We start from the raw sequence: 21,052 nt of genomic DNA on the forward strand, positions 1-21,052 counted from the left end.
GCTGAATAACACAAAAGACAAAGACATACTTCCTATGTTAAAAAGTTAAGCAAACTCCAGGATATCAAAAACATTTATCAAATTTACATGCCGGTCTCACCAGGAGGCATAAGATGAATCGGAGCTAGCTGCATTTTGGTGGAAAAAGATTGGGGGAAAAAATAAATTCAGATCCATCCAAAAATAATAAAGCCAGTTTTATGAAAAGAAATAGCTCTACCTAATGAATCAAACCTGGAACTCAACCACTTAATTGAAGTGGTTCTTTTCTTGCTATTAAATTGCTGCCTCCAAAGAAGAATGTTAGTTATGCAGTTGTATATAGCTAAAATTCCCCAATTTGTATTGCATTTCCTTTTTAGTAAGAGATCAAATATACGAACGCTTTCAAAACAGATTTCTGGAAGTACTGTTTTTAAGGTTATAATTTTTTTCCGCTGTACTTTAAAAGCCCCTCTCTCGGTCAACAATGGATTATGTTTACAAATATACTTCCTTTGTGCCTGAATTTCACTCTCCTGGACATCCAGACCACATTTATTTCCAAACAGGATGTTTACCTGAGGTAGGGAATATGAATTCCGTAAGCATGGCGTAAATTACGTGGCTCTGGAAACTTTTAGTGGAGTGTAAGTGACATCACTGACAGAACATCAACAGGAAGGGCAGGAAGTGCTTTATGTTTTTGCACTGTTTGGTGTGATAAAAACAATAAAAATACCTATTAGCTTGCACTGCAGTCCTGCTGCATCCCGTCTCGGTCACACACGCATCACCACTGTTAGTAAGCTGCCTTTCATTTGTGTCACTGCATTAAATATATATATATATATATTAAAAATACAACAATCCCCCACTAAATCTTGTAGTAGCTTTACATTTTGAGGAATCTGAACAGATTTTAATTAATATATGTGTTTTGACTAAAAATGTAGGCTACATTCAGATTAATTTCGACAGGAACCTTCTTTTAACAGTCAATATAGCAGTCAGGAAACTCAGCATCAGATATTCCAGACAGCAATAGCAATTTTCAAAAATGTTGAAAAAAATCATTTCTGGACACCAAGTGATAACGGAAGTGATATATATCCTGTCTGTATTTTAATTAAAGCAGGCTTAAACCACCACTACTGTAATGACTACAGCCAAGGACAAAGAGCAAAATATTTCCAAGCAGCAGACTGGTCACTTCAGTGGAAGAAAAATGTAAAGAACCAGAATCACTAGTGGGAACAAGTATTAGACAACAGAGAAATCCATTTTCTCCCAATGGGTACTGTCAGTGAGATGTGACAGGGTGTGACAATCTGTGCTTATCTAGGGGACCGGGATGGTAAAGCTGCCAATAAAAAGAAATGGCGAAGTTTTCTTCCTTTCTCTGCCACATAGTCTTCTTTAAATAATGATTTTAGAAAAACGGATGGCAACCCTCCATGCCCCAGCCTACTCACTGTCTAAGGCACTCATCCAAAAGAAAATAAACGTTTTCTACCGCCATGCTGAAAACATTGAACCTGGATCTGCCCAGAGAGGTGGTAAACGCCCCATCCATGGAAACATCCAAGGCCAGGTTGAACAGGGCTCTGAGCAACCTCATCTAGTTGAAGATGTCCCTGCTCATGGCAGGGGGGTTGGATTAGATGACCTTTAAAGGTTCCTTCCAACCTGAACTATTCTATGATTCTGTATCTTAGGGGACACTCTAACCTCTTACACACTTGAACAGACAGTAGGAACCTCGATCACCACCTGTGCTTGAAGATAAAACAGTGAGACAGTTCACATCCTAGAGACGGGCATCTTATGTGACACAATCCAAAACTCTGAACCACTGTTCAAATTAGGTACCTACAAGACTACACCTGATTGCTGAGCAAGGCCACTGTTTGAGGTACTTCCTATTCTTCAGCACACTAACTAGGTAGTTTATGGATCTGTGCCTCCTCTTGCCCAGCACCCTCTAAACTCCATCTACCTTACATTAGCTTCTTGGAGGCAAAGTCTTAGCCAACTGCCACCCAACGGCTATCCTGCCTCCTCCCCTCTTCCCACTCATGGCTGTACACTAAAAACTTTCCCCCTTTTACTGGTTCTAGTTATCAACTGATCTGACTTGACTTATGGGTGCAAGAGGCGAGAGAGAGAGAGAGAGAGAGAGAAGAACGTGCAGCCAAGGATGAGGGAGAGAATAAAGCCTCCTATTTGGACACACATCTGTAGTTGTGTACTCTTAATATATTTCTTTATAAACTAATATATAGTTCAAATCATACCCAGTGTAGTATTTCTCTCAGTATCGCCCATTCTCTTGGACAGAGCTGACAGTTCGATCAAACTGTCTAATTCTATTAAAAGTATTTTTCTAAGTGTTTTTTCCTTTTCTTTGATGGGAGGGGCAGATGGCAAGGCAGGTAAAAAGCAGATTAAAGTTCAGGAGACAGGTAAAGATCAAACACAGAAGCCAAAGGAGAAAATTTTATTGAACAGGCACTTTGGAACAGTTACCCAAAACAATCCATTTCTGTGCTAATAACTAAGCACCCACATAAATCCTGAGATAAATACTGTGAAGCCATTTCTGATCACCTAGCAAAACATACCAACACTTCCAAAAACATCCACCCCTACATTTTATGTCATTTGTATATATAAACAATCCTGCTTTCAGAAAAAGCAAACAGATGTGACAAATTCAGAGAGGATTTTAGGGAGGGGAATGCCATCTACACTGTTCTCCACCATTTTAGATTAGAGTTCACATCACTCTGTGTGCTGGCTGCACAGTGAACATGGCCCCTGTTTCTTCAGCAATTGCATAATTTTGAGTGACATCAGGGCGAGCTCTCAAACTAAAAGGAACAAGAGGAGCATTATGCAGGAAGAGAAGAAAGTAAAAGGTAGAAATAGGAATACTGTTAGACTCGGGTTTACAGTGTTTTTGCTTAACTGAAGTCCAAAGCAAAACCATCAACACCTTCAGAGCCTGCAATCTGCTTTTCTTCCACACTAAAGTCCAGTTTTCCTCTTTTATATTGTGCTAAAACCAAACAACTGAAAAAATAAATAAGTACAGCACAACTATGTCAATTTACTCCCAATTTGTAGCATGATAAAAAGGCCCCATACACAGAAAAAAAGTTTGTTTACACCTACCGCTAAGTGGGTTTTTGGACTGTAAAAAGAACAAAGTTCTAGAATATTCTGAAATGCTTCTAACAGACTCTGCGGTTTTAATTATAGTCATAAACAGCATCCATAAAAAGTATTCATTTAGAAAATTAAACTGATTCGTTAATAACTGTCTCTCAACTAAGATACACATCTGACTTGAGTGAAAGCAGCTATTTTCACATTCAAACAAACAAGTGCCAGCTTGGAACAACATCTTCCCAGCATGTATGATAAATGGAAGGAAAGCACATGTTACATATTTGACTAACAAACAGCAATGGAAAACTGAATGGCCTTACCTGTGAAAAATACCACCCGTACAGCGGGAGCCATTTCAACCCGTCTTTCAGGACATATCGGACATGCCCGAGAGCGTTCTGCCTGATCGCCAGCATGTCGGCAATAATCCAGTCAACTGCAAAGGCAAAAGCCCAAAAGGTTTAGTTAAGCTAGTTTTAAACTGCCATTGATGAAACAAAAAGTGCATGTTGTACATGTAACTATCATTAAAGGTTTCTGAACTAGAAGTTCTGAACTTGAAGTTCTTGCTCATTAGGGCAAGACTGGAAAGAGATGCAGCAAACAGATAAGCAGATTTTTAAAATTCGTAGAAGTGCTAAGAGAAACAAAATGAAATACAAACCTGTGCATTGATGATTTGATAAATATATCACATTTTCTTTATTTTTTGGCAAATCCCCATAGATTATTACCTAAAAAAAAAAAAATAGTAGTATTACTTTATTACTTATTTTCATTGCATTACGCAGTGATGAGATCCAACACAGTAATTAGCTGCTTCGTAGGAAAACTGCCAGCAAGTTAACACCATTCCAGAAAAGCACCCACCACTGAATCAGTACCCATCATGCATACAATTGACTTATCAACAAAGCAGTGAATAGTAATTAATGAGTGTTTATGCTATTTTGTTCCTGTGCCTCAGCCCTAGAACTGGCTCCACAGAAGCTGACCTACATGCACAAGGTTCCTACATTAATATAATTAAAGGTAAAGAGGAACCATAGCCATGTACAAAAACACCACTTAACTTTGTACATCTAATGAATTAGGCATGCTTCAGCCAAACACACTTTACCATTCAATTTAAAATTTGTACAATTTCCTGGATTACATCAAGAACAAAATCTCAAACATTCGCCATGATTTTAACCATCAAGAAGAACAACGAAGCATAAGATTGAGGTGTGTATTTAAATTGGTCTTCAGCTTCCAGACAGCAGGCTTTTTAACGTTTATTCTCCATTACATTAGAAACACCCTTTCACCTTGCAGCTTCCCCCTCGAAAGGTAACAGCCTACTAGTGAAATAACCTTCTAAGAGGATAGCTACAAAGCAACATGCAGAAGTAGTAACCTAAGTCAGCTTTTAAAATGGATTAATTCAATTACTTTTATTTCAAATATGAAAAATTAATTAAACCATTTCAATTCTAAATTGAAGAACTCATGCAGCCATTTAATTACATTTAATAAATATTTTCATTATCCAATGAAGCTTAGTTTTTCCAAGCAGTACTTTCTAGGTAGCATTCCCCTCTTGCTCGGTCAATAATGACAGCTGTACTCCTTGTTTCTAGAAGTTAGCTGTTTTAAACATACACCCTTCTTCAAAGTGACTCCATTCACCCAAAACCCAAGGGCTATTTGGAAGGTTTACCTGCTTACTATCACCACTTCCCCTGTCTGGACCATTTGAGAATTTTATCAGGAAGATTTAACTAATATTCAGATCTTGATCAATACCATTTACTATGCTGAGTCGTATTGATCCTTACAGAAGGTCTCTGTGAGCATGTCCAGAAAATCTGCCCACCTCTCAGTCACCCTGGGACGCCAGATGGGTAACACCTTGTATTGTAATACAAAAACCCCACATAAAGCTGCACGGTTTACATTCATGCTGCTCCTCCTTCTTTGAAAACGCAGTCGCACTGTTGATCATATTTTCTTTTCGAGGCAAGAAACTGCCAAACTGAGGTATTCAGTAAATATGTGAAATCTGCCCTTGACACTGCAAAAGCTGCCCAAAACAAGAAACAGGGTTTGAAATATACTATTTTTAACTTCAGTTTGTAAAAATTTCCACTTTAAGGTACGAAGTCAAAATCTTGGTGTAATCAGATCTGTAGTTAAAAGCATTCACTTGTGACTATTGCATAAGTAAAAAGAAATGGTACGGTTGTGTCTGCCCAATATCACAGTTAATCTGCATTATTTTTTTTTTTCAATAAGATTGGATCTACTTCACTTTCTAATCCCAGAGGAACAACCACTCATTGTTACTGTAAGCAATTTCTATGTACAACATTACATCTTACCATAACAGTTGTGTGTTTACATGTAACAGACCAAACTTTTTTACTCATAAAGCACATAGCCATACTGCTGTACAGAACTAAAAAAAACCCAAACACAACCCCATCCAAAAAAACACACACACCCCAAAAAGCCCACAAAAAAGCAAACCCTCAAACACAAAAAAAAAACCAAAACAAAAAAATCCAACACAATAGCAAAAAAACAACCACCCCCCAACTATATTTTCCTATCCATACTTAGTTTATACTGAATAAATATACACATATAAATATATATATATATATATATATATTATTTCAAAGCAAAGGAAGGAGCTAGAAAATCTGGAAGCTCTATTTTGTTCGCTCAGGTGGCTCAGCCTAAGAGGATGCAACAGCTGTAACTGCAGCATCTGTCACTTCAGCACTGCTCATTGCAGTGATCTCGAGAAAAAAACTTATACAGTTCACGAAAGGTCAGCAAACAGCTATTCGCATATTAGACATTCACGGATAGGAACTGAGTGCTACAAATTTAAAGTGTTATTACAACTAGGTAAGAAAGGTAACGTTCAACCTCCATTCTCTAGAGGTTTCAGATTTCACAGGAGACACCTGCTCTGTGGGGAGCCACTCAGCTCTCCTCCTGACAACAAAGCATTTTCTGCTGTATTGTTTTGTTTCCAGAAATTGTCATAGAGCCTAGACAGAGGTCTAACAGTTGAGAGCTTTGAATCCTGAAAAACGCTGCCCTTTTCCCTTTGAGATGATGTCTGAAGAATTCACCTGCTTGTGGACAAGCAGAGGAAGAGTTCCCTTTAATTTCTGCCAATCTGATGCTTCTAGATGAACTAAAGCACCTAATAGGCAAGCGGCACAGGACATACTGGGGAGGCAACTTTCAGTTTCGGAAGCTAATGGACCTGATGTTTCTGATATTTCATTCACAGCTCTCCAAATGCCACACCATACATACATTCTACCTATGTATGAGCTTGAAAGACAGAGAAAATAAATGTCCTGCCACAATGAAGTGAGGAACCTATTCATTTGAATAGGTGACGCTTTGTTTCGGTTTTTGGGTTTTTTTTTTTAAAAAAAAAAAGGCACAATTTTTTTCTTTGCTTGACTTCAAAGGAAGAGCAACACAGCAAGTCAAGATAAGCAGAGATTTGAGGGAACATATTTAAAGCACAGATTTGCAGTCTAACATTGCAAACATTGCTTGGGTACAGAACTCTAAAATGTGTGCTTTTAGCCATGTTTTGGTTGTTTCACAGCCCAGTTCACAATAACACGTAATAGAGTTACTGTTGATATGGGTCTTTCACATCTGCTTATGTAGCAGCGCTGTCAAACTCAATTCAGTGAGGTCTCAAAGAAAGGAAACCGAACACCAACAGCTGCTGTGGGAAGGCTGGTACCCAGCTACCCTGGATGCCACACACCAAGACGGTCACACAGTCAGTGGGCACAAGGCACACCTCGGAGCGTCCTGGCCAGAGGAAGCTCTGATTCACTGGCAGGAGGTTACAATAAGTTCTCCTGATGGGAGAATTCATCAGTTCACTGACAGATTGATCTAGGCATGCAAACCAGAGCTCCTGGGTGATCTGGTGACATCAGTTTCAGCTTCCCGAGCAGCTTCTGCTTTTTCCAGTGCAACATATTCAACTAGGGCTGTATTCACATGGTAGGTCACGTAGCTATGTAAAACAGTCCTGCATGGCAGCCACACCTGAATAACTCATAATTTGCATAGGGTTTCACTGCAAAAAGGTGGACACTCCAAACTTAGAGACAGAGATTTATTTCTTGTTTATGAAATCCGCACACACCAAAAAAAAAATTAAGCAGATCATTTAATCACATCCTTAGCTACATCAGCTCAGTAAACAGGGCCATGACAAAACTAACTCCAGAGGTAAGAGTAATCACACTATCAGAAGACCTGCTTGCAGGTCAACTGGTGACCACAGCAAACTCCTGTCAAAGAGATTACCTTAAACTGATAATTGGATGTGCTTGATAATGTGAGCAGATCACAAGCTGACCTGCAAGCAAATCTGGTGCTTCTGCTTCAGTGGTAGCAAGGCAACACAGCTGGCTACTGATGATAAAAACTCAGTCCATCTCATCTGATGTCCTATCACACATCTACAAGCACACTGGTTCCTTAACCCTCCTCCCTTCATTTGAAGGAACCAGGTATGAATTACAGAATGATGTTCCCTTCTTTGCTGTTACTTCAACAAAACTGATGTGTACTGGGGCACTTTGCAGAGCAGGTGCAACATACTGATCAGGAAGAAGGTCATCTTCCAGCCCAGGCAACAGCAACTGGAAAGAAGCACAAATGCATAGGATACGCATAAAATGATAGCAAGAGAACATTCCTTCCCTCTCCTGGAAGATGAGAGGAGAAACAGAACATTCAAGACATCAGTACTTCATTTAAAAACAACCATACAAATTTCATATACTCAGCTGTGCTATCCTCACAACATACACTTCTCTCCATTTAGCTATTTCCTCCTGACTACTTTTAGAACTGGGATTGCATGCCCTTTGGGACAAGAGTGTCTTTGTTAGCTGGGCAATACTATAACATGAGTGCTTATTAAAATAAATAGTATTATAAGATGTATTTCTCATCTCTTTGTTAAAAAGTCTGCATATAATTTTGTGGTGAAAGGGTGGAGCTTGCATCAACAAACCACCAAAAGCAATCACCAAATACGGCTTCTGAAGTCAACATGAAACCCTGTGCAAGCTGACTTCTGCAGCATCGCTGCAAGCATCTTATGGGAAGTTGTTTACATTCTCTCTGAGTCTAAAAACCTGCCTGAAGACACAACCAGTCCTTTGAGCTTCTAGAAAAAGCAGAAGGAAGTAGACTTAGGATACGAATGGGGAACTTTAACTTGATGCTGACAAATTTCTCAGGTTTTCAGATGTCCTACTATAAGAATTTCAAACTTTTACTTTCCTTCACAGAAGACAGAGAAGCACTTTTATTTGCATTCGACAGATACGGGTTTCACTTGCCCACAGCATAAGGAATATGAGTAAGAAAGTATGCAAAAGGTTTTTTCATGGTTTAGTTTTAAACTGTTTCTCTAGACCTGGGGAAAAAAAAAAGTTTACATTTAAGTATCATTTTTCTAAAAATAGTTTAAGGTCATAGAGTTTTTTAGGTAATGGTCATATTATTGCTACACCTCATAACCTCTTCAGTTAAAGAGACTATCTGTTCAACATGTAACTGCACAAGCCTGAAGTATGCTGCTCAGCATCAAACCATAAAATCACAATGCAATCCATGTTATTGAAGCAGAGAGTTCACTCACATATTTTACAGCTATGTCTTTTACTGTAGTTCAGTGAAGAATACCACTGCCAAGAGACTGAGCTCTGGGGAATATTGAGAAGATTCCTGAATGTAATTCTTTTTTTTTTTTTCTTTTTTTAATCATTCACTTGATTGAACCAGAAAGCGGAGAACTTAAAAAAAAATAGTTACTGCCATTTTATTTCCCTTTTGTAAGAAGGATACATTAGGAACATATATGGATTATGAAAGGACTGAATCATACCATCTGATGTTAAGTATGAAGTTTGTACATTTCTGCTTTCATACCAGCCTTTAGTCTTAGTGTCTAAATTTGCAAACTGTTATAAACATGGTAGTTATGCTTCATTCAATGTAATTAGCTACATGTATAGAAGACTAGTTCCGATGCTGAATGTAAAGGCTTTACTGTTTCTCAGCTGAATGTAAAGGCTTTACTGTTTCTCAGCTGAATTAAAGATAATCGAACCCTGAATTAAGGGAAAGCTACTTCTGGAAGAACCAGAATCAATAAAATCTTAAAGGAAATGCAGTTACCTTGTGAGCTAAAACATAAATATTTATAATATCCATATCAGTATAAATAAAGCTTTAGAGTCTTATTTTAGCACACTTATTTTAAAGTAAAAGCTGAAAGGGCTTCCTACAGAGAAAAGCTGACTAAAAAGCATGTACTCAGAACATCCAGTTACAGCAGGAGACTAAATGATGTTGATATTCCCTATTATTCTGAATATTCTTAACAGGGTTACAGTAATTCTAAAAAGCTCCACAAACCACACACAATCCTGTAAAATGAATGATACAGTTGTCAACAGATGAGCAATATCACGTGTTTAGCCGGACTAGTTTTGTTTCCAATGTCAACCTGCCTGCAGCTTTCACAGATGCTGCAGAGGACTGAGATGTGAAGGACTTGATCTTACAGCAGCATTACGCACCTTTCCTCACAGTCCTCCCCAAAACCTTGGATGGCTATTTAGAGCAGAACATTACAAACCACTTCATTCACACCATTTTAACATTGCCTAGAGAGAGATGTGTATATTTTTGCAACTTCTCATTCAGAGGGTGATTAAGGTGGTGACTATTGTTTAGAGAAGGGGCATGTGGTAGAGCAAAGAAGTTCTGGGAAACATCCATAATAACTGGAATTTCTAATCTGAGCAAAAGGCTAATTACAGAGAAAATGAGTTCCCACAATACCAAGAAGGTCGGAGAAATTTCAGTCAGTTTAGGCGTATTTAAACAATAGTCCCTGACTAGATTCAACAAAAGCATTCCAGTGGTTGCCCGTGGCACATCGACCAGAAGCAGGAGTTCTTGGCTGCCAGGGGAGCTCAGTGCTGCAAAGAGGATTCACAAAGTCTGTGATACTGAGCCTGCCTGCTTTGCATTGCCAGAACCCAGCCCACTGACAGCAGATGCAGATCCTAAATCCTATCACATCCTAACATGCTGCCCACCGCTGTTAGAAGGTACATCTATGGAGCAGGGATTCTCTCTTCTGGAAACAAACTGCTAAATAATCTTTTTAAAAGAAATGGTGGGGATACGTGTATGTAGAAAGAACTGAACTGATGCATCTCATATTAGTTTGTGCTCTAACTTATTAAGTTAAAGAGAGGTACCATAATTTATTCCCTTTTGGGCTTTGTTCGTTTATATAGAAATAAAAAAGCTGTAAGATTGTTGTTTTGTTTGTTTTTTTGAGGTCCCCAGTTCTGCCAGCGTATGTTAAATATCATATGACAGTACTCTGTAGATTCAGGAGCTTTGCTTCTGGATTCTGATCAGGGCTATACATGGATTTGGAACTTTGCTTTCAGTACCCAAAATTACTTCATTCCTGTTTGGACTCCTTAACTATCTGCCTTAAAAAAAAAAAAAGCACCATTTATATAACTGTTTCAGTCTTGGTGAGAGAAAAAAAGCAGAACTTATCATGAACATAATTTTAAGATTTTGGCATCTAAATTCTGAAAAAATCCTATTTTCAGTGTCTAAATAATGTACTGAATCTTCCTGAAAATTACTTGCTTTTGATTACAGTGCAGTTCTATGGCATGGACCATGAAGCAGGCCACAATTACAATCAGTGACCACTTGGGAAAGTCAAAAGTCAGAGCATCTAAATAACTGTAAACATAAAATCACCAGTAATTACATTTTTTTAATAAGTACTGCACATATTTCAAATATATATAGCCTATGTGAGAGGAGATTATTTATAGGCTGACATTTCAACAGGAAGATTTTCTGAACATCTGGCATCTTGGTATTACAGAAAACCTGAACATGCTTTCTATCACAAGAATGAAAGGAAACATTCCACATGTTTCATTAGGAGAGAAAATAGTCTCCATCATAAAGCTTTGGTACCTCTGAAGATTTCTGCCTGCAGATTTTAGTAATTTCCTTAAAAGAAAGGAAAGAGTGACCCACATTTAATGTAACTACTGTTCATTGCTTTTTTTGTAGTGGAAAATACATAGTGTCCATGTCCTACCCCCTCGATCCCCCTCAAAATAACAACTGCGTTGCCTTGGCACATTATGGAAATATCATCCTTTGTGCACCTCACACCAGCCAGAAGCAGGAATTCTTGTGGTAGTTTGCAGTGTCCCCTAGCTAGAGCTCTTTCTAATAGGAACTTTGCTTCAAAACATCAAGGACTCCAAGCAGGAGTCAAACCTATCTTTACTTGTAATACTCATACAAGCATTTGTATGAAGTACAGACAGTACTGATGCAAAGTTATCAATGAGCCGACATGCATTGGAAAGGGGAAGATTAAGAAACCTTTGTGTCCTCTGCTTGTGATTGCACAATAAGATTTTCGGAAGCTCCTTCACACGTTATTTACAGTAAGTATTTAGAATTTAAGCACTATGGACTTTCAAGGTGAGGCAAAAGAATCACTACATAGCAGAAGAGAACACACAGGCAGGTATCTGAGGGAGCTGCAATGTATCAGCCTCCGGACCTGAACGTAGTAAACTTGAATCAGCCCCAAAAAACAGCCACTGTTAAAATCACTCCAATATCTGCACACCACCGCAGTGTGTGAACAAGCCAGTTCACCTGCAGCTGCTTGGGACTGTGCACCATGTTTGCTTGTGCCAAAAGAAATGTGTGCCCATGCGTGCCCTCACAATCCCAAGGAGCATTAGAAAATGGGATGGGATAAAGTCTTCAAGTCAATCTGTAAGTGTCAAAGGAAAAACTACTGCAAGTACCACAATACAGTTCAAAGTCATCCAAAATAATTATTTTTCTATGCCTCTAGATATGCACTCAAGTACAGATTCGATCAGATCATGGGTGGCTGATTTTACATTATAAAAAAAAACCAAACAACAACAACAACGAAAAATAATCAAACTAGCATAAATGATACGATTTCTTAGTCCCACACTGAGGAGCTAGTCGTAATAGGGAAGATAAGTAATAATATGTGACAGCAATGAAATGAACAAAAGAAAATAATTTCCCTGCTTTTTTATCCCAAATCTCTTCATAGTATAAATTCAAATTGACAGAACAAAGATTAAAGAGTCATTTTTCCCTGAGAAGATGCGCTTCCTCATAATTGTAATGTCAAAATCCCTGACATCTGAGCCCACTTTATCTAACACAACTAAAACTGAGAAAAAGAAGATTCCCTGTAAGCCTGAGGTAAATAGTTTGAAAGAACTGGAGTCAAATACTGAACTATTAATAGAACATTCTCTTAGCAAGAACAGTGTCCGATGGTAGAGTATCAGGAGAAAAAATACTTCTCAATTAACAATCATCCTTACATAAAGTATCTAGATGTATTATGTAAGCAAAACAAAAGGGCATGGAAGAGCACTGTGAAACTTCATGGCCCAATATCTACCCAGATACAGACAAATGCAAAAAGAGGAAAGTGTATCAAACCCATGCAGGTTTTTTTGGTTGTTGTGGGGTTTTTTGTTTGTTTGTTTTAAAGTTTATTTTTTTTTAAGTGATAAATACTGTTTGTATTTTCAAATGTAACAAATTATGCAAAATCAGGACAATTTATATTAAGAACTGAATATACTATTAATCTTATAACATTCAAATTAAAACATATTCAAATAGAAAATTTTAAAATCAAACCATTAGATTATAAAACTTACTGGCCAAATAGTTGGAATCAGAATTTCTAAGTGCATTCAAACCTGCTCTTTGACTCCTTAGCTCTTTCTAACTGACAAATACTTGGCTTTTTCATAAATATATGTAGCTAACTTTAAAATGTAGACATAAATATTAGTTCTAAATTGCAGACTCTACTTGATAAAGCTGATATAAAATTCAGATTCAGTTGTGACTTGCTAATTAGAAAATATATGCTAGGCATATATTTTCACAAAGCTTCTAATTTATGAACCCAAACAGCAGTTTTGGTTCAGGTATCTGATTTCTAACAGACCTCAGTTTTTATATATTTATTTTTCATGTATCAGGCAGGACGTGGGGGACAATCAGGACCAACACTGAATGTGGAATCTCCCCATACTAAATTACATCCGGATTGCCTCAGGGCAGAAGCTGCAGCATACCTGAACTGATGCTGATTTCCCAACAAATGGGAATCATGAAAGACTTTATTTTTACCTTCAGAACGATAGTTAAAGGCAGACAGAACAAGAATTAGGATACATGCAAATATATCTTTTGCAATATCTAAAAGAGACCAAGCACAAAGCTTACATACCTATATGTATCTATTTTTGCTGCCTCACACCACAGTGGAACGTAAGAGTCTAAAATTAGACATCCATCTGAATATGAAAGCTGCATCCCTGAGGCTTAGCACGTATCACTTAATTTCTGCTACTATAACACACGGGACTTTGTTGGGTACTCGGAAAGACACATATGCCTGGAGACAGTAGTGCCCTGAAATATTTAGTAAGATGAGCCAAGGTAAACCATCCTCCTGGAGCTCATATCACAGCAGAAAGATTTCATTATAAAAAGCCTCTTTCAAAAGTTTACTACACAGAAGTGATTCACTTCATGATGTTCTACACTTCCTTTTCTATCTTTGCACAGCATTGAACCCAAAATTTCTATCACTTCGAGATCTTTATTTCATTATTTCTACCACTGGAAAGATGTGACAAGTTACAAATATCTCAACGTGCCTCACAACAGCTAACATAGTTTTGCAAAGCAGCACCATGAGCGAGCAGTAGCCAGAGGTGCTACTGGAACCTGCACGGGATGAACCGGAAAGCCTGGTTCGCCCTGCCGTGAGGACACCTGGTTCTGAAGCCACTCCACTCTGGAAAGAACCAGGCTCCTAAGAGATGACGATTCACCTCACCAACAGCGACCAGAAGTTCCTCTCTGACATTAATACGCTGCAACTTGGCCATTAGACCTGTGATGCCTTCTCTGCTTCCCACTTTCACCTTAGGCCCTCTCAAATTACCTGTTGGATGGCTGAACATCTTCAAAAGGGAAAGCAGGGAGTACTCACAGTAAAAGTCACCTTGTCTGGCAAGGCTGCTATCCTGGGAATGGAGATGGGCACAGACCTTGTAACCCCCTCTTCCCGTGCAAATAGGCCGATAGCTAAAAGACTAAGCATCCATCCCAAGCTCTCCTCACAGATTTCCTAAAAAGCCATGACATCCAACACAGCTCGGGCTCTACTCTGCTGGAAAACATCGTCAAGAGTTCAACATCACACTATTTTCTAAAATAATTAGAAATACTACAGGTCTGTTAAACAGCACTGAGGTAGCATCTGATTCTCACAGCCCTTCCAGAGTCCCATAATGACAATGAAAACCAGAATTTCATACTGCCTTTAATGAAAGCACCAACTCCAAAAACTCCTATTCAGCAGGAAGTAAGGGCAGGGAAGAGCTGACACAAGCACTGAACAAAATCCATGCACATTAATTCAGTCATGGATTTTACTCAATTGTTAAAACCCTTCAGATGGAAAATGATCATTTAGGAAGCAGTCCGAGTGATGATTTCATTATTATTTCTTCACCGCCACTCAATACAAAATAGCAAACGCAATTACAACAAAAAGAAGTTGAAGAACATTTAGTTCCCATCTGATCCAAAACATGTGCACAAACACAATGGGCATTAATTTCATCACCCTGACAGATACTGGGATAAGATGCTAAGGGTCACAGAGAGGTGACAGCATTCATCATACTGAATTACTAGTCCTTTCAGTCCTTCTACCGTCCTAATCACAGGCACATTTGCAGTCACTTGGGTTTTAGCATTCTATGGCAAGATGCAACTGTTTATTGTCTGTATGAAATAAGAGACCAGACTTTCTTAACACAGTAAAGACAAGCGCAGTAACACAACCACTGTTCACAGGCTACTTGATAATTTAGAAACTTGCAGCCACATCTACTATTAGCACAAGCAAATGCAAGTCTCCAAAGTGCTTTAGTTGCACCTGTTTGTGTCAGTGACTGCTTCAGCTCATCACTGATAAAATTAACACCCTTTGCTCTCCAAGACTTACTCCTTGCTTTACACAGAGTTCAAGCATCTCGTATATACTCTTTCTACACACAAGTACTGTAGCACAAGGCAACACCACCGCATTTGCATTAAAAAGCAGCACAGGGCCAAAGCAGGGCCATTCTCTCTATGTCATTTCCAATAGACCACATTTACAGATTTTCATCGCTATAAGTTTATAATCCTGTAGACTGTTGAACAGAACTGTCTTAATGCCACATATAGATTAATTTTACATATTTATGGCTCCCTAATAAAATTCATGGATATCTGCTAAACTGTAATTGCTGTGTTTGTCAGTGCATTATAGGATTTCACTTTATAGTCATACTGGTTTTGTTCAGTTTACCTCATTTACAGGAATGGTATGTTCTGGATTGCTTTTTGTACTCTGAATACTGGCTATTCAATTTTCTGCAGCCAACTCTTGCAGGATAGTCAGCTAAAAGGCCATTTTTGGCAATCCATTAACAGAATTCTAATGTTATTGGAAAACCTAAACTGATTCCATCTTAGTTCAAGTTCTCTCAGGCTTTGTAAAACAAATCATTTTGGTGGAAAAAAAAAATAAACCAACCAAACAAAATCCAAACAGGTCTGACCCAAAATTTAGAAAGGGAAAGTATTTACAGTATGAGAAAGTAATAAGCTGTTACAGCTACTTCATGAGCCACTCTCTAGAATATAAACACTCATTAAGGGTTCACAGCAATTATAGCTCTGTAATTATTTTAGATCTCAAGTCCAGTACTTAAGAGAGAAAAGGAATTATTAGTATCTCAAAATTTTCTGTCATGTAGTTCTGGCTATCACCTTATTTAGTTACATTAAACAACTGAAAAGCATTTGCTACAAAGATAAAAATGCCTTCCTAGCATGAACTAAAGTTTTTGGTTTAATAAACTTGGCTAAAGACATCCAAGTCAAGAAGAATAAAGAAAAACGGAATCATAGAATCTTTTGGTTGGAAATTACCTTTAAGATCAGTGAGTCCAACTGTTGACCTAACACTGCCAAGTCCACCTCTACACCATGCCCCTAAGAACCTCATTTACATGTCTTTTAAATACCTCCAGAGATGGTGACTTAATACATCATGAAGGGGTGACCAATTCAGATACTTGATGGACTAACAGTAGATTAAACACAGAAACATAACTTCCTGACAGATAAATAGAAAAATAAGTATCACGATACACTAGTATTTCATTCAGTCAGTCAAAAAATAATCTGTTCATGATCCAAACCAACTTCATTCTATTAAGGCTCCACTTACAGTACTTGGAATTTCAGCAAAATTATTTTAACATCAGACATCGCAAATATTCACAACTGGCTTGGATGTGCTAAACAGTATGTAACATTAAAGATTTTCTTCTATAGGGCAAGACAGTGGCAGTGCTAAGAAAAAGTCACTTAAGGCTGTGCTTCAGTAAGTCACTTAGGCACCAGTATAATCCTAAAGACTTCAGTGAGACTCCGCAACAAGTCCCAGTATTCTGATGGATGACATTGTTGGCCTCCCATTTATGCAGTTAAAAAAAAAAAAAAAATCCCAGCACGCTTCAATCAATTGAATAAATTAATACACCTGAAAGAGTTGCCGAATTCCTCTCTCCCATGGCTATTACAACACCTTAATGCTGGTAAAGCCATACAGCTGCCTTTATGAACCCACGCAAATTACTATTCTAGCGTTGTTTTGGGGGATTAAGTTTAATGACTTCTGCAACTAATTACATGCTTAAAACAGCCAGTTCACAGTAGCTCTCAGGTTACCACTCCAACCTCAAACACTCAGGCACATACTTAACTTTCCATTGTGAGTTTCAAGTTAAACGTGGTCACTGTAGGTCTAGAGTAGGTCTAGGTCTAGGTCCAAAGGACACTTTGTTTCTCCTTAAACAAATGTGGAAATATCTTCCAGTTAAACGATACATGAATTTTAAGGATTCTGCCTCTTGCCTCTCCACATATGCATCATATTTTCCCTGTTTGTATTTACCTTTCAGTCTCAGTTACTATTTATCCTATGACAAATGCCACTTTGGCTTTGTGGGCTCTCTTCTTTGCTTCTATTGCCCTTTATTTCAGCTTTGCATATATCATCTCTTCTCATGATATCTGTTGCTCACTGTGACAAAGCATCTCTTTTAATACTGCCATAAGTGATCACCTGTACTGTTTTCCACCATTTTTTTGTGTGTGGATGAAGTTCTATCAATGGAACAAAAGAAAACAGAGGTCAACAGACTATGACTGCCTTTTTGGTTTTTTTTATTTTGGTTAGCATCTTCCTTTTCGAACCTTTACATCAGGCATTACTTTTGATAAAAGTTCTTATCAAAAGTTCAAAGTGGTTGCTACCCTGCACACGCTCTTTGTATGAAATTTGAGTAACTTTTTTGTTACAATTTATATCCTGATTTTTGTCTCTCATTCTTTAAACGGGTTACTATACTGCTACTGCAGCTAATGACCAAAGTGTGTTACTACACATCAAGATACCTGCGTTAAAGATGCTACATAAAAAGGCAGATAAAGAAGTAAGTACTTAATCTGTGACTCACTGCTCCCCCTTTCAAAAAAAAAAACCCAAACCAAAACCAAACCAAAACAAAAAAACATGATCAAACAAAAAACACACCACCACCCAAACAGGTGTGTAAATCACCAGTTCACAAGTTAACAAATCTGGACAAGATGCAAGGGTGAAGTTACATGAGCTACAACCTAAATAAAAAACTAATTACCACTAAAAGAAGATCTAACTTCCATTTTGTATCCATTCTATTCACCTTGACCTCAAACTGTGCAATTCTTCTATCTTTAGCTGACTTTGGGGCTTTCCAAGAGAACAGGAATGAGCTGTGGCCCACAGCTTGAGTGGAAATTTGGGGGCACCTGGCCTGATTTTGAAAGATCATAGAATCATTTTGGTTAGAAGACAGCTTTAAGATCATCGAGTCTGACCACAACCTGACTCTGAACCATGTCCCTAAGAGCCTCATCTATACATCTTTTAAACACCTCTAGGGATGGTGACTCCACACCTTCCCTGGGCAGCCTGTTCCAATGTTTCGCAACCCTTTCCGTAAAGAAACGTCTCCCAATATCCAGCCCCAGTTCCCTCCCTGCTTTAAGACAACGGGTTAATGCTTTAGCTGTAAATATGAAAACGGGCCTATTTGTACCAGCTCTGTCACCTGCCAGCACTTGTTCTTCACTCTTAAGCACCTACAGCTGACGCTAACTTCAAATACATTTCTGTACGCCCGGACAGTTTTGAAAGTCAGGTTTAAGTGCAACAAGCACCTGAAATTTACATAATTATTTTTTAAAAGTAGAATTAAGTCTCCTTATATACTTCTAAAATTGCAGACCAATACATAACCTCTCAAACACTTAATACTTCACTTATCTCCCAAAGTGTTATTACTTGAACGCAAATACCCCTCAAGTCACACAAGAGGGGCCTCCAATTTCAACTTATTAACCTGAAACCTTGGACTTCAGTTTCTGAGGTATTGAATAATCGCAATTCATGGCTGATCCAAAATTTAGCGGCAAAAGACTGACAGTGGGCAGCCTGCATGAGAACTGAGATGCTGCAATAACTCAGAGGTAGGGTAATTTATTAAAAACTCATAGGTGTATTAAGTATAATTACTAGGGCCTGGAGCACAAGTCTTACGAGGAGTGGGTGAGGGAACTGGCGCTGTTTAGCCTGGAGAGAAGAAGGCTGAGGGGAGACTGTCTACAACTACCTGAAAGGAGGCTGTAGTATGGAGGGTGTTGATCTCTTCGTCCAAGTAGCAAGTGACAGGACGGGAAGAAATGGCCTCAAGTTGCACCAGGGAACGTTCAGACTGGATATTAGGAAACATTTCTTCACGGAAAGAGTTATGAAGCATTGGAACAGGCTGCCCAGGGAAATGGTAGAGTCACTATCCCTGGAGGCGTTTAAAAGATGTATAGATGAGACTCTTATGGACATGGTTTAGTGCTGGAGTTCGGTTATGGTGATCCTGAGGGTCTCTTCCAAACAAATGATTCTATGATTAGAGTTGATTTTCTTATCTGCTACTAATTTAATACTACATATGTGCAACACAGCCCACCGTGTTCAGGTGTACCAGGGAGGCTGCCATTGAGTGCTGACAGAGCACGACCGATGTCGCAATCCCTTCCGTCTTCCCAACCTGCAAAACGAACACAACACCGACACCCCATGAAAAGCATCACCGGAGGAACCACAGCGGCTGTGAAACGTGACCGCCCCCAGCGAGCCCGCAGCCCCCGCCGGCCCGGGGTTAGGAAGGCCACAGCCCGCACCTGCTCCTCCGTGCCGACCCTGCATGGCGGCGAGCGGGCCCTCCGAGCCGAACCGCCCCCGCCTGCCCCACGGCCTGAGAAGAGGCACAGGAGGTGGGCGCCGGCCGGCAGGAGCCAAGAGACGCGGGGCCGACACCACTGACGGCGGCTCCACAACGGGTCCCCGGGGGCCCTTCCCCGCCCAGCTCACCTGCACGCCCGTGTAGTTCTCGAAGAAGAAGAGCACCATGCTCTGGTAGATGGTGTAGAGGCGGTCATCCACCTCGCGGTAGAAGCGGGCGGGCAGCACGGCGGAGAGCAGCCGCCAGGCGCCCCAGGCCAGCACGTAGGTGGGCGCCGTGCCCATCATGACAGCGGCGGGCAGGACGTAGCGCATGGAGTACGTGTGCAGCACCAGCGACAGCAGCATCTTCCCGCTGCCCCCCGGCCTCACCGGGACACCCACATGGGCAGCGCGCTCACACACAGCCCGGCGGCCCCGCCGACCGCATCGCCCGCTGCGCTGGGCACACCCGCCAGGCGGGCGGGAAAGCAGCAGCGGCGGCGGCCGCCGTTAGGCAGGGAGAGAGGTGCGGGAGAGAACACCGGCGCCTGCTCACGGCTGCCCCTGCGCCGCCTCCGCCACCATATTGCCCGGCCGGAGGAGGAGCCGCGCCGGCAGGAAGGCGTCCGCTCGGCGGCAGCGGGCCGACTTCCGGGATGGGCGGGCGGCGCCGTGGCTCCGCCTCGCCAGGCCTGGGGGGCGGGGCCCGGAGTCTGCCTCGGCCGGTCAGGCAGCCCGTGGGGGTAACGCAGGAGCGGGCCCTGGCCCGGGCCTGTGCCCTGTTCCTCCCGCTTGGGCTCCAGCGCGCAGTAGCCGGCTACAGCAAACCCCTGAGGCGGGGGTGCCGGGCTGCTCCCCCATGCTGTGCTGGAGAGCTGCTTGGCGCCATGTGGATTTGGGCACCTGCACTTACAATTGATTAGCAGTAAAAAAAAGTCTTTTTTTTTTTTTTTTTTTTCCTTTGCTCCCGCTTCTGGTGTGAGCCTGAAGTGGAGCGCTGAGAAAACTCTTGCTTGTTACTATTGCCAGCTACAACCACAGCCATGGTCAGTATGCGTTTCGTGCTCACGTGTTGGCATTTTCTCTTCCCAGGTTCTCAGGAAAGCAGGCAGCTATCTCCACAGCATCCATTCTGCTCTGACTCCCAGTAACCTGGTTACAGCAACAGCCAGATGCACCAGCTGCTATTGAAGAAAAAGGCCTTTGGCAAGCAGTAGAATAATCTCCTTTTGTTCTGAACCTGTCTCATTGTAGTTTCATTTTATGTACCTTAGAGCTGGTATTCAAAGAGACAGAAAATACCTT

General features: G+C 40.3%; 1 protein-coding gene across 2 annotated transcripts in view; it reads right to left on the bottom strand.

Moving 5' to 3' along the window:
- Positions 1–20,376, bottom strand: part of AGPAT5 (1-acylglycerol-3-phosphate O-acyltransferase 5) — a 58,441-nt gene extending 38,065 nt beyond the window's left edge. Inside the window, exons 1-4 of one of the 2 annotated variants that reach the window (XM_071806999.1) lie at positions 19,895–20,376; positions 19,491–19,571; positions 3,818–3,887; positions 3,474–3,589 (exon numbers count right to left, since the gene is read on the bottom strand). In XM_071806999.1, coding sequence (XP_071663100.1) covers positions 3,474–3,589; positions 3,818–3,887; positions 19,491–19,571; positions 19,895–20,113 — 486 coding nt within the window. In that variant the 5' untranslated portion in view covers positions 20,114–20,376. The remainder of the gene's footprint in view (positions 1–3,473; positions 3,590–3,817; positions 3,888–19,490; positions 19,572–19,894) is intronic. The other variant, XM_065835362.2, reaches the window with a different exon arrangement.
- Between the last annotated feature and the right edge of the window lie 676 nt (positions 20,377–21,052).

The sequence above is a fragment of the Patagioenas fasciata genome, chromosome 3 (genome assembly GCF_037038585.1).
Source record: "Patagioenas fasciata isolate bPatFas1 chromosome 3, bPatFas1.hap1, whole genome shotgun sequence".
NCBI lineage: Eukaryota > Metazoa > Chordata > Aves > Columbiformes > Columbidae > Patagioenas > Patagioenas fasciata.